The following is a 15,667-nucleotide window of genomic DNA, read 5'->3' on the forward strand; positions in this document are numbered from 1 at the left end:
CTCAATAAGAAGTGAGCAAGCAAGTTTCTATCAAAAGTTTTGCAAAATTAGTTGTTTAAATAGTGAAAATCAGTAAATTGTTTAACCTGCCAACCATACGAGAATTTCCCCTAGTTAGTTTGCAAATTCAACAAATATTAGCGAATTCATAGATGTTTTATTTCTGACATTTTTTGTCCTTTTCCGATCAGAGATGAAAGATTGAAATATTCTAAAAATGAAGACTTAAAAATATTTTCAATGATTTTATTAAAAAAACATTTTTTTTTCTTAAAACATCATCTCTTTAAGCTAGTACAAATTTAATTGAAAGTTTCTGTCAATCGGCTATGGTCAAGGTCGAGGAGGCGCAAAAAAATATAAAAATATAATTTCTAATTTTTAGCCTTAATTTCAAAATTTTTAAGCAAAAAAAATCAAATTGCTTTGTACAGCATTATAGTAATTCTAGTGTAAAAAACATGCAAAAATTCAAAATAGTCATGAAATTAATTTTTTTTCTAAAAATTAAAAAAAAAACAAAATTTGCAAAAATTTCAGAATTTGTGAAAAAGATTAAAATTGTAAAAATAAACGCTATACAATATTAATTAACTGTCATCAACCAATTGTCTCAGTTTTTCAATGAAAATTTATATTTTTAGAATTTATTTTTGCTTGCTGTTCACAGAAAAAAATGATGGTGATATTCATCAGGAAATGGTGCCAGATTTTGTGACAAAAAAATGATTAATTTTACCCCAGAAATTGTAGAATTTTCTTCAGTTTTTGATGAATATTCATCAGGTTCACATTTTTACACATTTGTTTTGTAATATTACTCAAAAAGAGGTAGTATAAAACCTACCAATTTTAAAACATTCCAAAATTCAACTTTTTTTCTGTGTTTTGTTGGAAAGACAAAATCAATGAATCTGGAGATTTTTCTGAAAAGATCATGTTTTATTGTTTTTTGGATGTTTTTGAAGCCCCCTGAACCTTTTTTAAAAAATGCTACAGATTTGTTGTTGTTTTTTTTTTCATAAAAACTAGAAGGAAAACCAAAACGCTGAATTTTTTTTTTTGAATTTTAAATTTTCGGGAACATAGATCGTCAAACTTTAAGAAAAAAGTTATTTAATAAATATATTGAAATTTTGCAAAGCTTATGAACAAGAAAGATACACAGCTTTTTTTTTATTAATTTTTCGAACTTTTAGGTCCAATAAACTTTCCTTTGGGTTTTTTTTTATTTTTTCGAACAACTCAAAAAGCAAAAAAAAAGAAAATTTTGTTATTGGGGTTTAAGTTACGAATGAAGAATCCTATATTTCTATCTTTTCCATCAGCCTGTTTTTTTGTTTGATATTCACAACTTAACGGTCATTTTTCACTCCTCAAATAACTGTCTGATTTTGTATTGAATTTCAGGAAACTTTAAAAAAATACATTTTTATTGAAAATTCCTAAATCTGACAAATTTAAAAAAATATATGAACATTGAAATAACAAGCCATAGACTCAACATTTGAATGCAAAAGTGTTTCAAAATGCATTTTACACTAGTTAAGTTGTTTTGCAATCATTAGTTTTCAAAAAAAAAATAAGATTTGATGAAAACAAAAATTTTAGCGAAAAAAAATCATTTGCGAAAATAAACATCGACAATTTTCAAATATTCAAAAGATTCTAAACACATTTTAAACGCAGGGGAATGCAATTGATTTCAGCTGATTGCAGTTCAATTTCCATTGATATTTTGAAGCCCCCTGATTTTTCTGCCCAACTTTCAAGAGGTTTGCAATTATTATGCAAATTCGGGTATATTTTATTTTAAACTTTTTTAATGGTTATCGATGAATAATTTTAAAAGACTATTTTCTGCTTATTTTACATAGAGTTATGTCGCTTATCTGAAGAAAAAAGCTAGTTGAATTATTAAAAAATAAAATTGTTTAAATGATAATTTTCATTGAAAGCTTTGAACAAAATTGATTTTTCTTATTAAAATTTGGCAAAAAAGAGATTTATATACAGTTTTGTTAAATTTGAGGCTAGAATTCAGCCTCAAATTTTATACAATTGAATATAAATCACTTTTTTGCCAAATTTTAACCAGAAAAATTAAACACATTAAAAATAAAATATATTTAATGAAAATCCCTTTTTTTATAATCTATTCAACATAATTGTATTTTGTATTGAAAAATGCCATGAGTGGTGAGCTACGTAATTTATGGAAGAAGCATTGTCCAAATCGTTATATTCTCATGCTAATGCTTGACAGACCCATTTTTACAATTTTGTACCTGATATGAATAATCTTTTCTAAAGTTTAAGTTTTTTTCACAGCTTGTATGTTATTACAAATTTCCACAAACATAAATTATTCCCATAAAATTCCCACGAAATTTCCTAACCTATACTACAACACCATATGCCACCTTCCAACACTCAAAGACCATCTTTTCTTTCCCGCAAACGACCCTCACCACGACTTCGTCGTGGGTCACACTTGAGCAACCCCAAGCCCAGATGTTCTTTCCGACCGGCACTTTTCGACAGAAACTTGGGAATCGCCGACTTACTCCCGAGAATCCAGGTCGGTGACTTATGTTTTTCCCACACTTTTTCCCGTTGAGGTGTGTTTGTCAATTTCTGGAAGTTCCGTTTTCACCCGCAAGATTATCGCAGATAGTGTACTTCTTAATGAATACACGCGCGGGTTTCGAAAATGTCCACCGCTCGAGATTAAAATCGGGCGCCACCGGTTACGCACGTGTCCGTGATTTTTAACGCCGTCGTAACGATCACACAGCCAGGTTCCAAACCGTTTGACTCGATGGTCAACGGTCAATCCTCCCCCTGCACGTCCAGGATCACAGGAGTGAGTAGTCACTTCCGGTTGCGTTTGGCTTTTCGAGCTTTATCTTGATTCCTGCTGAAATTAAAAATTGCTCCTTGCGGTTTGAATTTTTTTAGTATGAGGGACGTCCGGTGTGGTAACACCTGTCCCCCGGTTAGGGGTTCGTGCCTTGGTTTGAGGCCAAATCCAAACAGGCAGGAAACCGTTGAAAGTCAGTTTGAATAATTGAATTAATTTTCTGGTTATGATGATTTTTTTTCGGAAACTTGTAATGCTCGCCGTGTAACGGCGATTCGCGTAACGCACTTCCGTAACAAAAAAAGTCAGCTGGTTGACCTCCGGTCGTGGGAATCTTTCTCTTACCGCCAATAAAAAAGGTGAGGTCATAGCCGGTAAGGCACACCAACGCGACCATCTGACGAGTTCAAGAAGCGTAAAGTCGTCGTCGTCGTCGGACGGGGGAAGTCAAGGATGAGTTACTTTACGAAGACAAATTCTTCGTTCGGCAAGAAATGTGTTCCAATGCGATGATGTGTTGTGTGCAATATGGAGTTTTGCGTGGGAACTTGGTCGTAGACACCAGGAAGGGTTCCGCACTGTTTAAAGTCGTTATGTTTTGCATAGTTCTGCCTTTAGTTTTGGAGAACCAACGCCGCGGTATTGGCATTTCGGCCCACGGATTTGGATCGGGAAGGTGGGCGCGGGCGCGAGATGTTGCTTGAATGTCAGTTCGATCCGTCAATTGAAGCTTAGAGTCCGATTGGCGCCGAAGCGAGCTGAACCAATTTCATTAGACGGGGAGGTAGTAATTTCCGATAGATGTTGACAACGTCAGCGACTGGGTGGTGTGGCCTTGGCAGGGAAATGTATAATTATCGGGTGAGCTGGGAAGAATAGGGTTGACCACAAACATGGTATACCTATGAGAAATATAGTTCTTCAAAATGGCATGTATTGCAATACAATACATTTTTTTTAATAATTTAAAGATAAGCAAAAAATTATTAGGTTCCCAACCGCATTGTTCCAGTGACTGATTTCCGCTCCCCCACCACTCACCACTCCACTCTGAAATGATTGTTTTTCCGAAAGGACCTGACCCGAACCGTTAACACCAAAGGATACAGTTCCAGAGAGAGCAGATAAGAGCATGATTTTTATCCAACACACACAACTTCCCTTGAACGCCTCAAATTGGCCTCCCCCAACATAGTATTGGTGCCCGTACCTCGGGAGGTGCCGTGGCTAAACAATGTTATTATTATCCTTTTTCCGACGAGCACCACTCGAGCGTTGAAGTGCACCCCCTGAACTCCGCTGTCCTGTCCGTTCCGGCAAGGTGGGCACGAATTGCCGCGCGCGTGGACAGGTACTACCGAGTTCGGCGAGGGGACTCAAATCATTTCCATATGTGCGTTTTCACTCGTCTCGTGACTTATGACTAACGTCGTGTCCACCCCGCCCGAGGAGAGGGGTGTTCAGGACACGTGGTGAGGGGTTCCGATGGGTGTAGGAAGCCCGGTTTGATGCGACGTTGATTGCTGACTGTCCGGCAATCGCAACCAAGGTGAAGACCTGAGCGGATGTCCTGGCGAGAGTTGTCCTGAAAAGTGAAGACGCGACTAAAGTGTTTGAAGTGAATCTTCTTCAGTGTTCTACGTAAGTTCATTTGGTGGTGAATTAGTCAAGTTACGGAATATGTGTGCTCATCACCTTAGGTGAAATCCTAAACCCTGGAAATACCTCACCTGGAGAGGTTGCACTTAATCATTTCGTTTATGACAAGACGCGTGCTGCTTCGGGACATTTTATAGCTCTTATTATTCATCTCTCTGTGAAGCTCAACGTCCCAGTGCAGTGCATCGTCCCCGGGATCACGTTTCTTATGCTCTAGTGCAGACGACGACGACTCCGTGCGCGCGTAGAAAAACGGTGATTTGTGTAAAGCGAGGTGGAGGTGCCCTCAAAACTCGGTTAAGAATTTTCTCCGCACACTTCTTGTGCCTTCTTCTACGTAGACGCCGAGAGCTGGAGATGGTCTTAAATATTAATTTTCTTGCCCGCGTCGCGGAACTGTTCACGGTCTATTTGAGGTCTTGAAGTTGAAGCAGGGGTACCCTGAAGTGATCTTGGTTGGATTGACATTGTTTTGTTAGGAAGTGAAACAAATCTACAAAAGATAACAAAAAATCCAGAAAATTATATCTGAGAACCACTGCCCAAGAAGATGATGCCTGCGCTTGCACCGCTGCACCCTGCAGACGAATGAATCACGAAATTGGAGCAGGTCCGACTACGCTTACGGCTTACGGTTTTTGTCGTACCACCAAGTTCACCAGAAGCCGTTGCACCACTGACCATAGCCAATGGGGTCCCCCCCTTTATCTCTTCTTCGATGCTGTTCTGCGGTCTTGAACCACCCTGTTTTTTTGTTCTTCAGGCCGCAGGCCTGAACTGTGAATTTCATGCCGGGTTAGCCCGCCGAGTTCAACACTCGCGGTGTCCCCGATTCGACGACAACGCAAAAACGGTCCTATCACGTGGCCAAATCTGGTCGCCACTTCCTGCCCGATCCAGATGTGTACTCGCGTCCAATTTGGCTTTCGGCGCGTTAGTGAAAGCCGAGGTCATCCCACGTGTGTGCAGGTCGTCCGCCGGCTATCAGGTGTCTCAGATCTCGCACGCATATGTATCAAGCGCGCGTCTAGTAGGTGGCCAACGACGCGTTGAGTTCAGGAGATCATCTCTTCGCCGGCGGCGGCCGCGTTCACAAGAGGGTGATTTTTCATTTTCGATAGTTGATTTTTTGTTGTCGAGCCGGCGAAGTTTTCGACGAAAAACAATTAGTAGAAATTGATTTTTTTCCCTCGGCCACACGAACTCTGTGGAGATTTCTGCGGACGAAGAAAGTATGTTGGTGTTGGCCCTCGCGGGGGATGATTGATTGCTCGGGAGTTGGACGCGATCTTCGGTGGCTGCCTGATGATCATCTCATGTATGGGGGCATTCCGGCGGCAGCAACTGCTGCTGCTGCACGTATGGAGAGCTGCTTTTTAATGACATGGCACGGACTTTGGCGCGCTCTAGGTGCCATCTCTCCGCGGTCAGTGTGTTCAATTTTTGGGAGTGACGTGGGCTCCTAATGCTCGCCGGGCACGAGGTCGTAATGATCGCTTTTTTGCTCTCTCTCTGCTGTGTGGTTCGGGCCGCGGTGATTGATGTGAATCAAACACGGGTCTGTATCAACAAAACTACCGAACTCTCTGTTGATTTTCTTTCTTTGCTTTCGCGCGACCTAGGTCGCGAAGATCTTCACGTCTAGCCCGGATCATTACTCATGGTTTTCATTCAGAAGACGATCGTGCCGCTTGATGAGCCACAACTCATGATGGTGTTTCTTCTCTCCGACAGGTTCCCAGCACAGTGAAGCGTTCGAGGACGAGTACAACACCTCGGCGGAGTTAGATTCTAGTCACCACAAGGATCACCTGCATCATCATCACAACAACAACAACAGCAGCATCAGCAATCACCACAACACCACCGGTGGCAGTAGCGCGGATCGCGAGAACTCGCGTAACAGCAGTAGCAACAGCCAGAACGGACTCGGGCACGAGGACCAGGGTCAGGGTCAGAACAACCAGGACTCGGACGAGGACGAGGAGGGCATCGACGCGCGGTGCGTCGTCTGCGATCAGCAGTGCCACGATATCGACCAGTGAGTACTGTATGGTGTTGTTTTTTTGTTTGTTTTGTTACGTTTTTGGGGAAGTCTTGAGTTGAGTCAACCTCAAAACAAGATGGCTTAAATCCGATCAACTGAGGATATTCTTATAGCATTGATCTTGCTTTTTTGAAGATATTGGGTTGTGGTTCTTCGTAGATATTATTCAACGAAACTTATTTGATGACCAAGAATTTCTAAAGATCTGAAAAGAACTTCAAACTGAATTTCTTAAGCTCCTGAAATCTTGAGATTGCTCAACCTAAAAGATAACCGGATCCCTGCATCCAAAACCCCATTAATCCTCAGTTGACGAACGATCTCAATTACGAAAGGCACACACCTCTAAGCGCATATACCGCACCGCGTCAACGTCACGCCACAGCTCTGACAACGACTAAACGAAACTACCGCCATTCCGCTCTGCGGCGGCCCGTACGACCTGGGCGGATTCGAAAGGCCGCTCTCATTAGCTGACGTGATCCGCCGTGAAAATTGATACCAATAGATCGCGCGACACCAACGCCACACCGCATCAGCGCAAACGGGTTTGCAATTAATTAATTAGCAAAACATGGCAAATATGAACGTTACAGCGTCCCCCCGTCCCCGAAAAATACCGCAAATCACCGCGACTTAGTCGCGCGATTAAATCGAGCCACTTCTCGGACCTGTCAATCGCGACCCAGCGAAAGTCCCAACCCCATCAACTGTCAACTTACGGGGCGACGATCAACACACATTTGTTCGCCAATTTTTCACCCCCGAAATCTCAATTAGACCTGAAAAGCCGATTAGCTCGTGACGCAATGTTTGTCACTGCGGCGATCGCTATCGGGACGCACTAATCGCAAAGATCAAGACGTCTACTTGGGGGGAAACCCTGCCGAGTGCGTAAATTTCAATCAAATCAGTCTTGTGGTCAGAAGTCGGTTCGCATAAATCTTCCAGGTCGTTGCAGGCGGCCGCCGCCGCCAGTAGTCGAATGGGTTTCTTATCGGGGCGATTTAATCTTGTGCGGTGGGGGTACCGGAGTGCGTTGCGTTCAGGTTTCGATATTCTGGTAACCTCGCGGGACTTGATTGGTTGGGCACGGAGGAAGATTTTTGGAATTTTCGAGGCGCCGTGAATTTTGTGACTGCGGCGCAGACTTAGTCTCAGAATGCGTCTAAGTTAACATCACAGATTAAGTCTAAGACTACATCTCAAAATCTGTCTCAGACTCTGTCAGAAATCTGTCTTATACTACGCCTCAGAATCTGTATCAGACTCTGTCGCAGATTCTGTATAAGATTCTGTCTCAGAATCTTTTTATGATTTCGCCTTAGAAGTTGTCTCAGGCTTTGTCTCAGATTGTGTATCAGACGTTGTCTCATATTTTGTATCAGACTCTGTCTAAGATGACATCAGAATCTATCTCAGAATCTTTCTTTGAACTCGACTCAGAATCTGTCTCAGACTCTATCTGAGATGACATCAAAATTTGTCTTAGATGGCATCAGAATCTGTCTCAGAATCTTTCTTAGACATCGTGTCAGACTCTGTCTTAGATAACATCAGAATCTGTCTTAGACTCTGTCTTAGTGGACATGTGAATCTATCTCAGAATCTTGCTTAGACTTCGTCTCAGAATCTGTCTCAGACTCTGTCTAAGATGACATCAGAATCTATCTCAGAATCTTTCTTTGAACTCGACTCAGAATCTGTCTCAGACTCTATCTGAGATGACATCAAAATTTGTCTTAGATGGCATCAGAATCTGTCTCAGAATCTTGTTTAGACTTCCTCTCAGAATTTGTCTCAGACTCTGTCTGAGATGGCATCAGAATCTATCTCAAAATCTTCCTTAGACTTCTTCTCAGAATCTGTCTCAGACTTTGTTTGAAATGACATCAGAATCTATCTCAGAATCTTTCATAGAATTCGGCTCAGAATCTGTTTAGGTGGCATCAGAATCCATTTCAGAATCTTGCTTAGACTCTGTCCTAAATGACATCAGAATCTGTTTCGGAATCTTCATCATCAGAATCTATCTCAGAATCTTGTTTAGACCTCGTCTCAAAATCTGTCTCAGACTCTGTTTGAAATGACATCAGAATCTGTCTCAGACTATGTTTAGATGGCATCAGAATCTGTCTCAGAATCTTGCTTAGACTTCGTCTGAGATGACATCAGAATCTATCTCAGAATCTTTCTTAGATTTTGACTCAGAATCTGTCTCAGACTCTGTCTGAGATGGCATCAGAATCTGTCTCAGAATCTTGCTTAGACTTCGTCTCGGAAATTGTCTCAGATTCTGTCTGAGATGGCATCAGAATCTATCTCAAAATCTTTCTTAGACTTCTTCTCAGAATCTTTCTAGATTTCGACTCAGATTCTGTCTCAGATTTTGTCTGAGATGACATCAGAATCTGTCTCAGAATCTTTCTTAGATTTCGACTCAGAATCTGTCTCAAACTTTGTCTGAGATGACATCAGAATCTATCTCAGAATCTTTCTTAGATTTTGACTCAGAATCTGTCTCAGACTCTGTCTGAGATGACATCAGAATCTATCTCAGAATCTATTTCAGAATCTTTCTTAGATTTTTACTCAGAATCTGTCTCAGACTCTGTCTGAGATGACATCAGAATCTATCTCAGAATCTTTCTTAGATTTCGACTCAGAATCTGTCTCAGACTTTGTCTGAGATGACATCAGAATCTATCTCAGAATCTTTCTTAGATTTTGACTCAGAATCTGTCTCAGACTCTGTCTGAGATGACATCAGAATCTATCTCAGAATCTTGCTTAGACTTCGTCTCAAAATCTGTCTCAGACTCTGTCTTAAATGACATCAGAATCTGTCACAGAAACTTTCTTAGACTTCATCTCAGACTCTGTTTGAGATTACATCAGAATCTGTCTCAGATTCTGTTTAGATGGCATCAGAATCTGTCTCAGAATCTTGCTTAGACTTCGTATCAGAATCTGTCTCAGATTCTTTCTTAGACTTCGTCTCAGAATCTGTCTAAGATGACATCAGAATCTGTCTCAGACTCTGCCTGAGATGACATCGGAATCCGTCTCAGACTCTGTCTTAGATGACATCAAATTTTGTCTCAGAATCTGTCTCAGACTTTGTCTTAAATGACAAAATCTTAGACTTCGTCTCAGAATCTGTCTTAGATAACATCAGAATCTGTCACAGATTTGGTCTTAGATGACATCAATTTCTCTGTCTTAGATGACATCAGAATCCGACCACGTCTCGGACTCTGTCTCAGACTACGTCTTGAACTGCTCAATGTGACAGCTGAAACGATTTCCCTCCGTGCTCGACCTCGGAACGCAACATCGCCCGATCGCACGTAACACGTGTCCACGTGTGGGGACATCCATCTTCGCGGCGAGAAGACCATCAACGCGTCAAAGGTGCGATCGGTAGGCCGGCAAGCCGTTGATCACGATCGCCCGGAGTCCTGCAGGTCTTAATGACCTCTGCGTTTCCTGCGTTCCAACGCTGTCAAACTCGGCGGACGACGACGACGCATTAGTGTTACTAATATTGATTGATGGGTGAAGGAAGGTTTTCGGAGCAACCTAAGCAAGTACGCATGTTTCGGACTCCTCTAATGGTGACGACCGCCGCGCGATCACTACGGACGAGATTAGAGGTGGCGGTGGGATGTCCGACCACGTTCATTTGAATAATTGATTCGTCCGAACGCGGTTTGGGTAATGGGCCCGGAGGGCCCTGAACATGCCAGGGGGACGTTATGGACGGATTAATTAGCGGGGTCCGGCTTTGTTGCGCGAAACAGTGTGGAGAGTTCTTGAACTTTTGCGCGACAGGTTCGCCGCACTCCTCCAAGATCAGCCTCAATAAAACTTTACTACTTTTTACGGCCAGGTGGTGGACCCGCGCGCGCGTGGTTGCTAAATGTCAGCAGCTCTCCCGGAACCCCGCAGTTGTGCGGGGTTCACCAAACTGGAGCAATAATTTCTAATCAGTGCTTTTTGATTTATAGTCCCCGCGGCGGCACCGGCCAAATCGATGTCCACCGCGTACGGGAATCTCATTACTTCCCTTCCTGTTGTGGACTCTGTGCGCAGTGCAGACTCTCTCGGGAAAGGGCGCTCGTGGCGCCCTCGCGCAGCTGGAGAAAGTCGTAAATTCAATCTACTTAGAGATCATAACTCGGCATTTTATGATTGCAATATGTCCAGAACGCTCGCGCGGAGAAATTAAACACATTTAGTCAAGACATCAACCGGCCCTCCGGCCGATTTTCAACAGCCACTACCGAGACGGGCCAGGCAAATTGAATTTCGCCTTAATAATGATCGAGCATTACTTATCGCTGAGCGCGCGTAGTGGCCACCGCCAAACATTAAACAAATTAAGTCGTAGGTGGACGCAAATTTATTGTTTTGCGGATCGCGTTGCATGCTCCGTCCCCAGCGGGAGATGCAGTGGATTCAGCGGTGATTGACGCTGACGCTGGTGGAGATTAATTGCGTGGCCGCAGGCCGCTCCAAACTCTTGGGAGATTCGTAGGGATCCCAAGGTGTTCACACCTCCGTGGAGTTGTAATTAGGCTGGTAATGCGAGGTTGTTCTTCAAGGGACTTCTTCAGAACCGCCACAGCTCATGCGTTATTGACCGCCGACAATTAATAATAATTGAATTTGACATTATTCGCCGGTGGATGTCTTATTAAAATATTTGCTTTTGGTCGGTGGTTGAGCGCCGGGGGTGGTCGCCCACCTGTATACAGCGCCACGCACCAAGGTAGAAATCAAAACGCGTGAGGACTGGTTGGGGAGGGCGACCGTGTCAATTTGATGAGTGAGTGCCTAATGACCTACTCAATAAGTAATTCTACCGCGAGGTTTGGAATTTGGTCAGGGTTGTAACCAGGGGTCTGGAACACTAGAAACTTGAAATCTACCTCCGACGTAATACCGTAATACCGGTCTAGAAAAAATCAATACTGCTAATCCACTCCAAGCAATTAAATCACCTCGCGCGGGGCTGGTAGCATTGCATCAGAACATACTTTCTAACAAAAGGCACTCATTGTCACCATTAGTCACTCTGTCCAGAGTGCGGCCGCACAACCGCCAATTACACGCAATTAAGCTCACGCCGGAATATCAGGAGCAGCAAATTGCAGGTTCCTCTCCTGGCACTGACCACCACGAGGTGTAGATTCTACACGGTGCAATCTCGCGCTTGCACCCGATTGCATACAAAACAACAATTAAAATGCAATACCACTCTGTTCTCGCAGCTAGTAACGCTACCCGGGAGTTCCGCTTAAATATTCATAACGCCCCCCACTTTCTGTTGTCGTTCCATCATTGTCCCACACATGAATGCGGGGAAGAGCTTAAGCATCATCCCTGGACGGGTTCTAACCCGCTTGTCAATTATTCAACGACCAAATCAGTCCCGCTAATGTTATTGCGTGCCACGAGTCGGTTACACTTTCCAGCTACCTTCAAAGCGCCTTAAATTTATTATGAACGATGCGGTGATTTCTGGACGACGAAGCGTCGTTGTTGTGAACACACAGTTGGGTCGGTTTGTTGGCTCTGTGTCAACAGGGCGAGTTTGCTCGGAAATTTTCACCTGGTATCGCGCAAGTAACAGGTTGCGGGTTGACTAAATTTCGGTGATTGAATTTTGGGAATATTGTATGATTTGAGCTATAGGATAGTTGGCTTTGACAGAGTTGCTTTGTAGACGCCCCTTAGAATTTTTTGAATGCCCCTGGTCTACAAAAGCTCCAGGAATTAGTTCAGCTACTCATCTCTTTTATTTCGATATAACTTTCAGATTCATAGTTCTATTTTCGGACTTAAGCTACTCCAAATTTTAAAATCCTTAAACGCCCTTTTTGATAAATTTATGCGCCCTTCAAATTATTTTTTTTTGAACGATCTTTACTATTTTAAAAAACTTCCCTTCAATCAGTCAACAATCCCTTCAAATAAGCAATCCTGGTTTTACAGTGTAATTGTTCTACACTCAAACCCCGTTAGTTTGACACCAACTGTTGCCAAACGAACGGGGTCACTTTTTAGTTTGACACCCCTTTTACACGGAGTTCACACACACTATCAAACGTTTGGTATGATAGTAAGTGTGAGCGCCGTGTAAAAAGTGACAGTTTGTCACTTTTTAGTTTGACTTTGACCAACCAACGGGGTACAAACTAAAAAAGTGTCAAACGAAAAAGTGACCAACCACCGGGGGTTGAGTGTATTATTAGATAAATAAAAAGGCCACTCCTAATTGAGGTTACCCTTCCAGAATTCAAACGCTGTTTTCAAACTGTAATTTTTTTTCAAGCATGAAATGTTATGTTTTTTCAAATTTATTGGCTTTTTTCTAGGACTGCTTAAAATCAGACGCTCTGAAATTAATTAAACCCTTTATGAATCTTCAAACGCCCTTTGTTAAACTGTTAGCGCCCTTCAAATAACAAATTTCTTGGCAACGGAAATTATTTACAAGAAGAGCAGTTAGCGAGAAAAAATTATATTTGGTTTTAAATTTTATAAAAAAGAAAAACTGTTAGCGCCCTTCAAATGATATTTTTCTTTGATAGCGGACTGAATTAAAAAAGTCCAATTCAGAATAAAAAAAAAACAGAAAAAAAACAATAATTTGAAAAGTCCAATTCAGAATAATAAAAATTAACAAAAGTATACAGAAAAAAAAACAACTATCTGAACAAGTCATCCTAATTAGACTTTAACATTTATCAATCTTCAAACGCCCTTTCTTAAAAACTATTAGCGCCCTTCAAATGAAAAATTTCATGATAAACGTCTGTATTTACAACAGGGGTGCCCAACCTTTTAGCCCTGCGGGCCAGGTCTGATTTTACTGAAGCAGTGGCGGGCCGGAATTATTATTTGATAAAAGTTGAAAAGTAAACACATTTTTTTTTCAATTTTCATATGATTGGGTTCTTTAAAAGCAAATACATAAAAGAACTAGTGTTGCGAATATGATTCATACATCTTGATTTTAAAAATGAAAAACAGAGATTACATTCAAAATTGTGTTTATTTGACTTATTTTAATTTTTGTTTGTTTAAAATTGTATAGATATTGTTTTTGACGATTGCAATCAAATATCACATCCGAATCGTTGCAATTTTTGAAGTTTTTGAAACATTTTATAATATTTTAAAAATATTTCCAGCGATCTATTTTCAGTATGAATAATTTGATTTTTAAACTTTTTGAAAAAACTTTTTTAAAAACTTTTTTTAGTTGTTCTGGAAAAATACCTAAGTTTTGCTTGCTTATTTATTTAAAAAAAATAATTTGATTTTTAAACTTTATGAAAATACTTTTTTAAAAACTTTTTTTAATTGTTCGGGAAAAATACCTAAGTTTTGCTTGCTTATTTATTAAAAAAAAAGAAAATAGAAAAAAAAAACTTCAAATTGAAGCAGTTGAAACTGAAAGAAATAACATTTAGTCTCTTTTTGTAAATTTTAAGACAACAATCCAAGTTTTTTCATAAATTTCACAATTTTACGAAATGGATTATTTTGTTTTCCTGCACAATTTAAAAGTTAGTTGAAAAATATCAATATAAAAATTATAAGAATTAAATTCAAACATGAAGAATGTTCTTATAATATGTTAAAATTTGATCTCCAGCTTAATTTTTCAATTCATGCAATAATTTTATTTATTTAATACTTCATGAACAGCCTTAAGGGCCGGTCATAGAAATATTTTAAAAAGCCGTCGCGGGCCGGATGAAATGGCTTCACGGGCCGGATCCGGCCCGCGGGCCGGACGTTGGGCAGGCCTGATTTACAAAGTTGCACGGTTCTTTTTGTGGCCTTACCAGAATAAGCGTTTAAGATTATATGCATCTTGAAACGCCCTTTTTAAACTTGTAAGCGCCCTTCAAATGATTTTTTGATATACCGTAAAACGGGGTGACTTTGATAGCCGGGGTGACTTTGATAGGTTTGCGATTTTTCCGCAAAATGAAGAGTACAATTAAAATACGTAAGGAATGGTTCAGAACCATACTGACCGTGGTAGAGAAGTGTTCAAAGTACTTCAAGAAGAACTTTTCATAAATTTTTGAAAGGTTTATAAAGTTAGTTAACTATAGTTAAGAAAATGTTGATGGAAGTCATTATTTTAAACTTCTCAAAGTGTCATGATTTTCTCAATGAACATGATTTTTAATCGGAAAACGGAATGCATTTTCGGATTCTTTGGACAATTTTCCACTAGGAGAAGGTTAAATAAGTTTGTAAATAATAAAAAATATGTGTTTTTGAAACACAATTAAAAAAAATCTCCAAATTTATAGGCAAATTCAGTTGAACAAATTTCATGTAAAATGTGAAAACTTGTGATTCGTGCTTCGAATTCAGTATAAAATGCAATATAAATCGAAAATTTTATAAACAAAACTAGTTTTAACAAATTTCAGGCAAAATTCCGACTTTTTAACAATTTTACCTGAAATTTATATGTATTTTGTTAAAAAGCTTATAAACTTAGTTAACTTAACATAAACATTGATTTTTTTTCTTACAAACTATATCAGCTTTTAAGCACTGCCTTAAAGGAGCTCTGGCTCACTGGCACGTGCCGCAGTATTAATGAAAAATGTAAAGATCGATGAAAAGATGAGAGGGCATGTAGCCCTACTCCATAAAAAAAAAAGAAATAATCAGAATATCAGAATATGAAAAATAAGACAAACTGAGCCTAACTCCGAATGGAGTAGGTGAATGTTCCAACTTCCAGTTGGATGTGCGTAATTCGGTCTTAAATAAATCAGCTACATTAGTAATGATACATTTAACGTACAAATAAAGTTTGAACATCTTAAATATGATTTTAACAAGAAAAACTTTGACTATCAAAGTCACCCCGGAATTAAAACTAAGAATTTTTAACGTAACTATTTTTCTAAACACTATTGAAAAAACTTTTTTTTCCAGAATAGTTCATGGACTTTGTGTGGCTTACCCCAGTACATGTTTAAAAAAAAATAATCTTGAGAAAAACCTTACCTGTTGGAAAATATTCTAAGAACAAATTGAATTCCTATCAAAGT

At 40.2% G+C, this 15,667-nt stretch overlaps 1 protein-coding gene across 1 annotated transcript in view; it reads left to right on the forward strand.

The window, feature by feature from the left end:
• LOC6045612 (transcription factor hamlet) overlaps window positions 1–15,667 on the forward strand; it is a 145,191-nt gene that overhangs the window by 116,088 nt on the left and 13,436 nt on the right. Inside the window, 1 exon segment of the mRNA XM_038255970.1 lies at window positions 6,257–6,563. Coding sequence (XP_038111898.1) covers window positions 6,257–6,563 — 307 coding nt within the window.

The sequence above is a fragment of the Culex quinquefasciatus genome, chromosome 2 (genome assembly GCF_015732765.1).
Source record: "Culex quinquefasciatus strain JHB chromosome 2, VPISU_Cqui_1.0_pri_paternal, whole genome shotgun sequence".
NCBI classification, from domain to species: domain Eukaryota; kingdom Metazoa; phylum Arthropoda; class Insecta; order Diptera; family Culicidae; genus Culex; species Culex quinquefasciatus.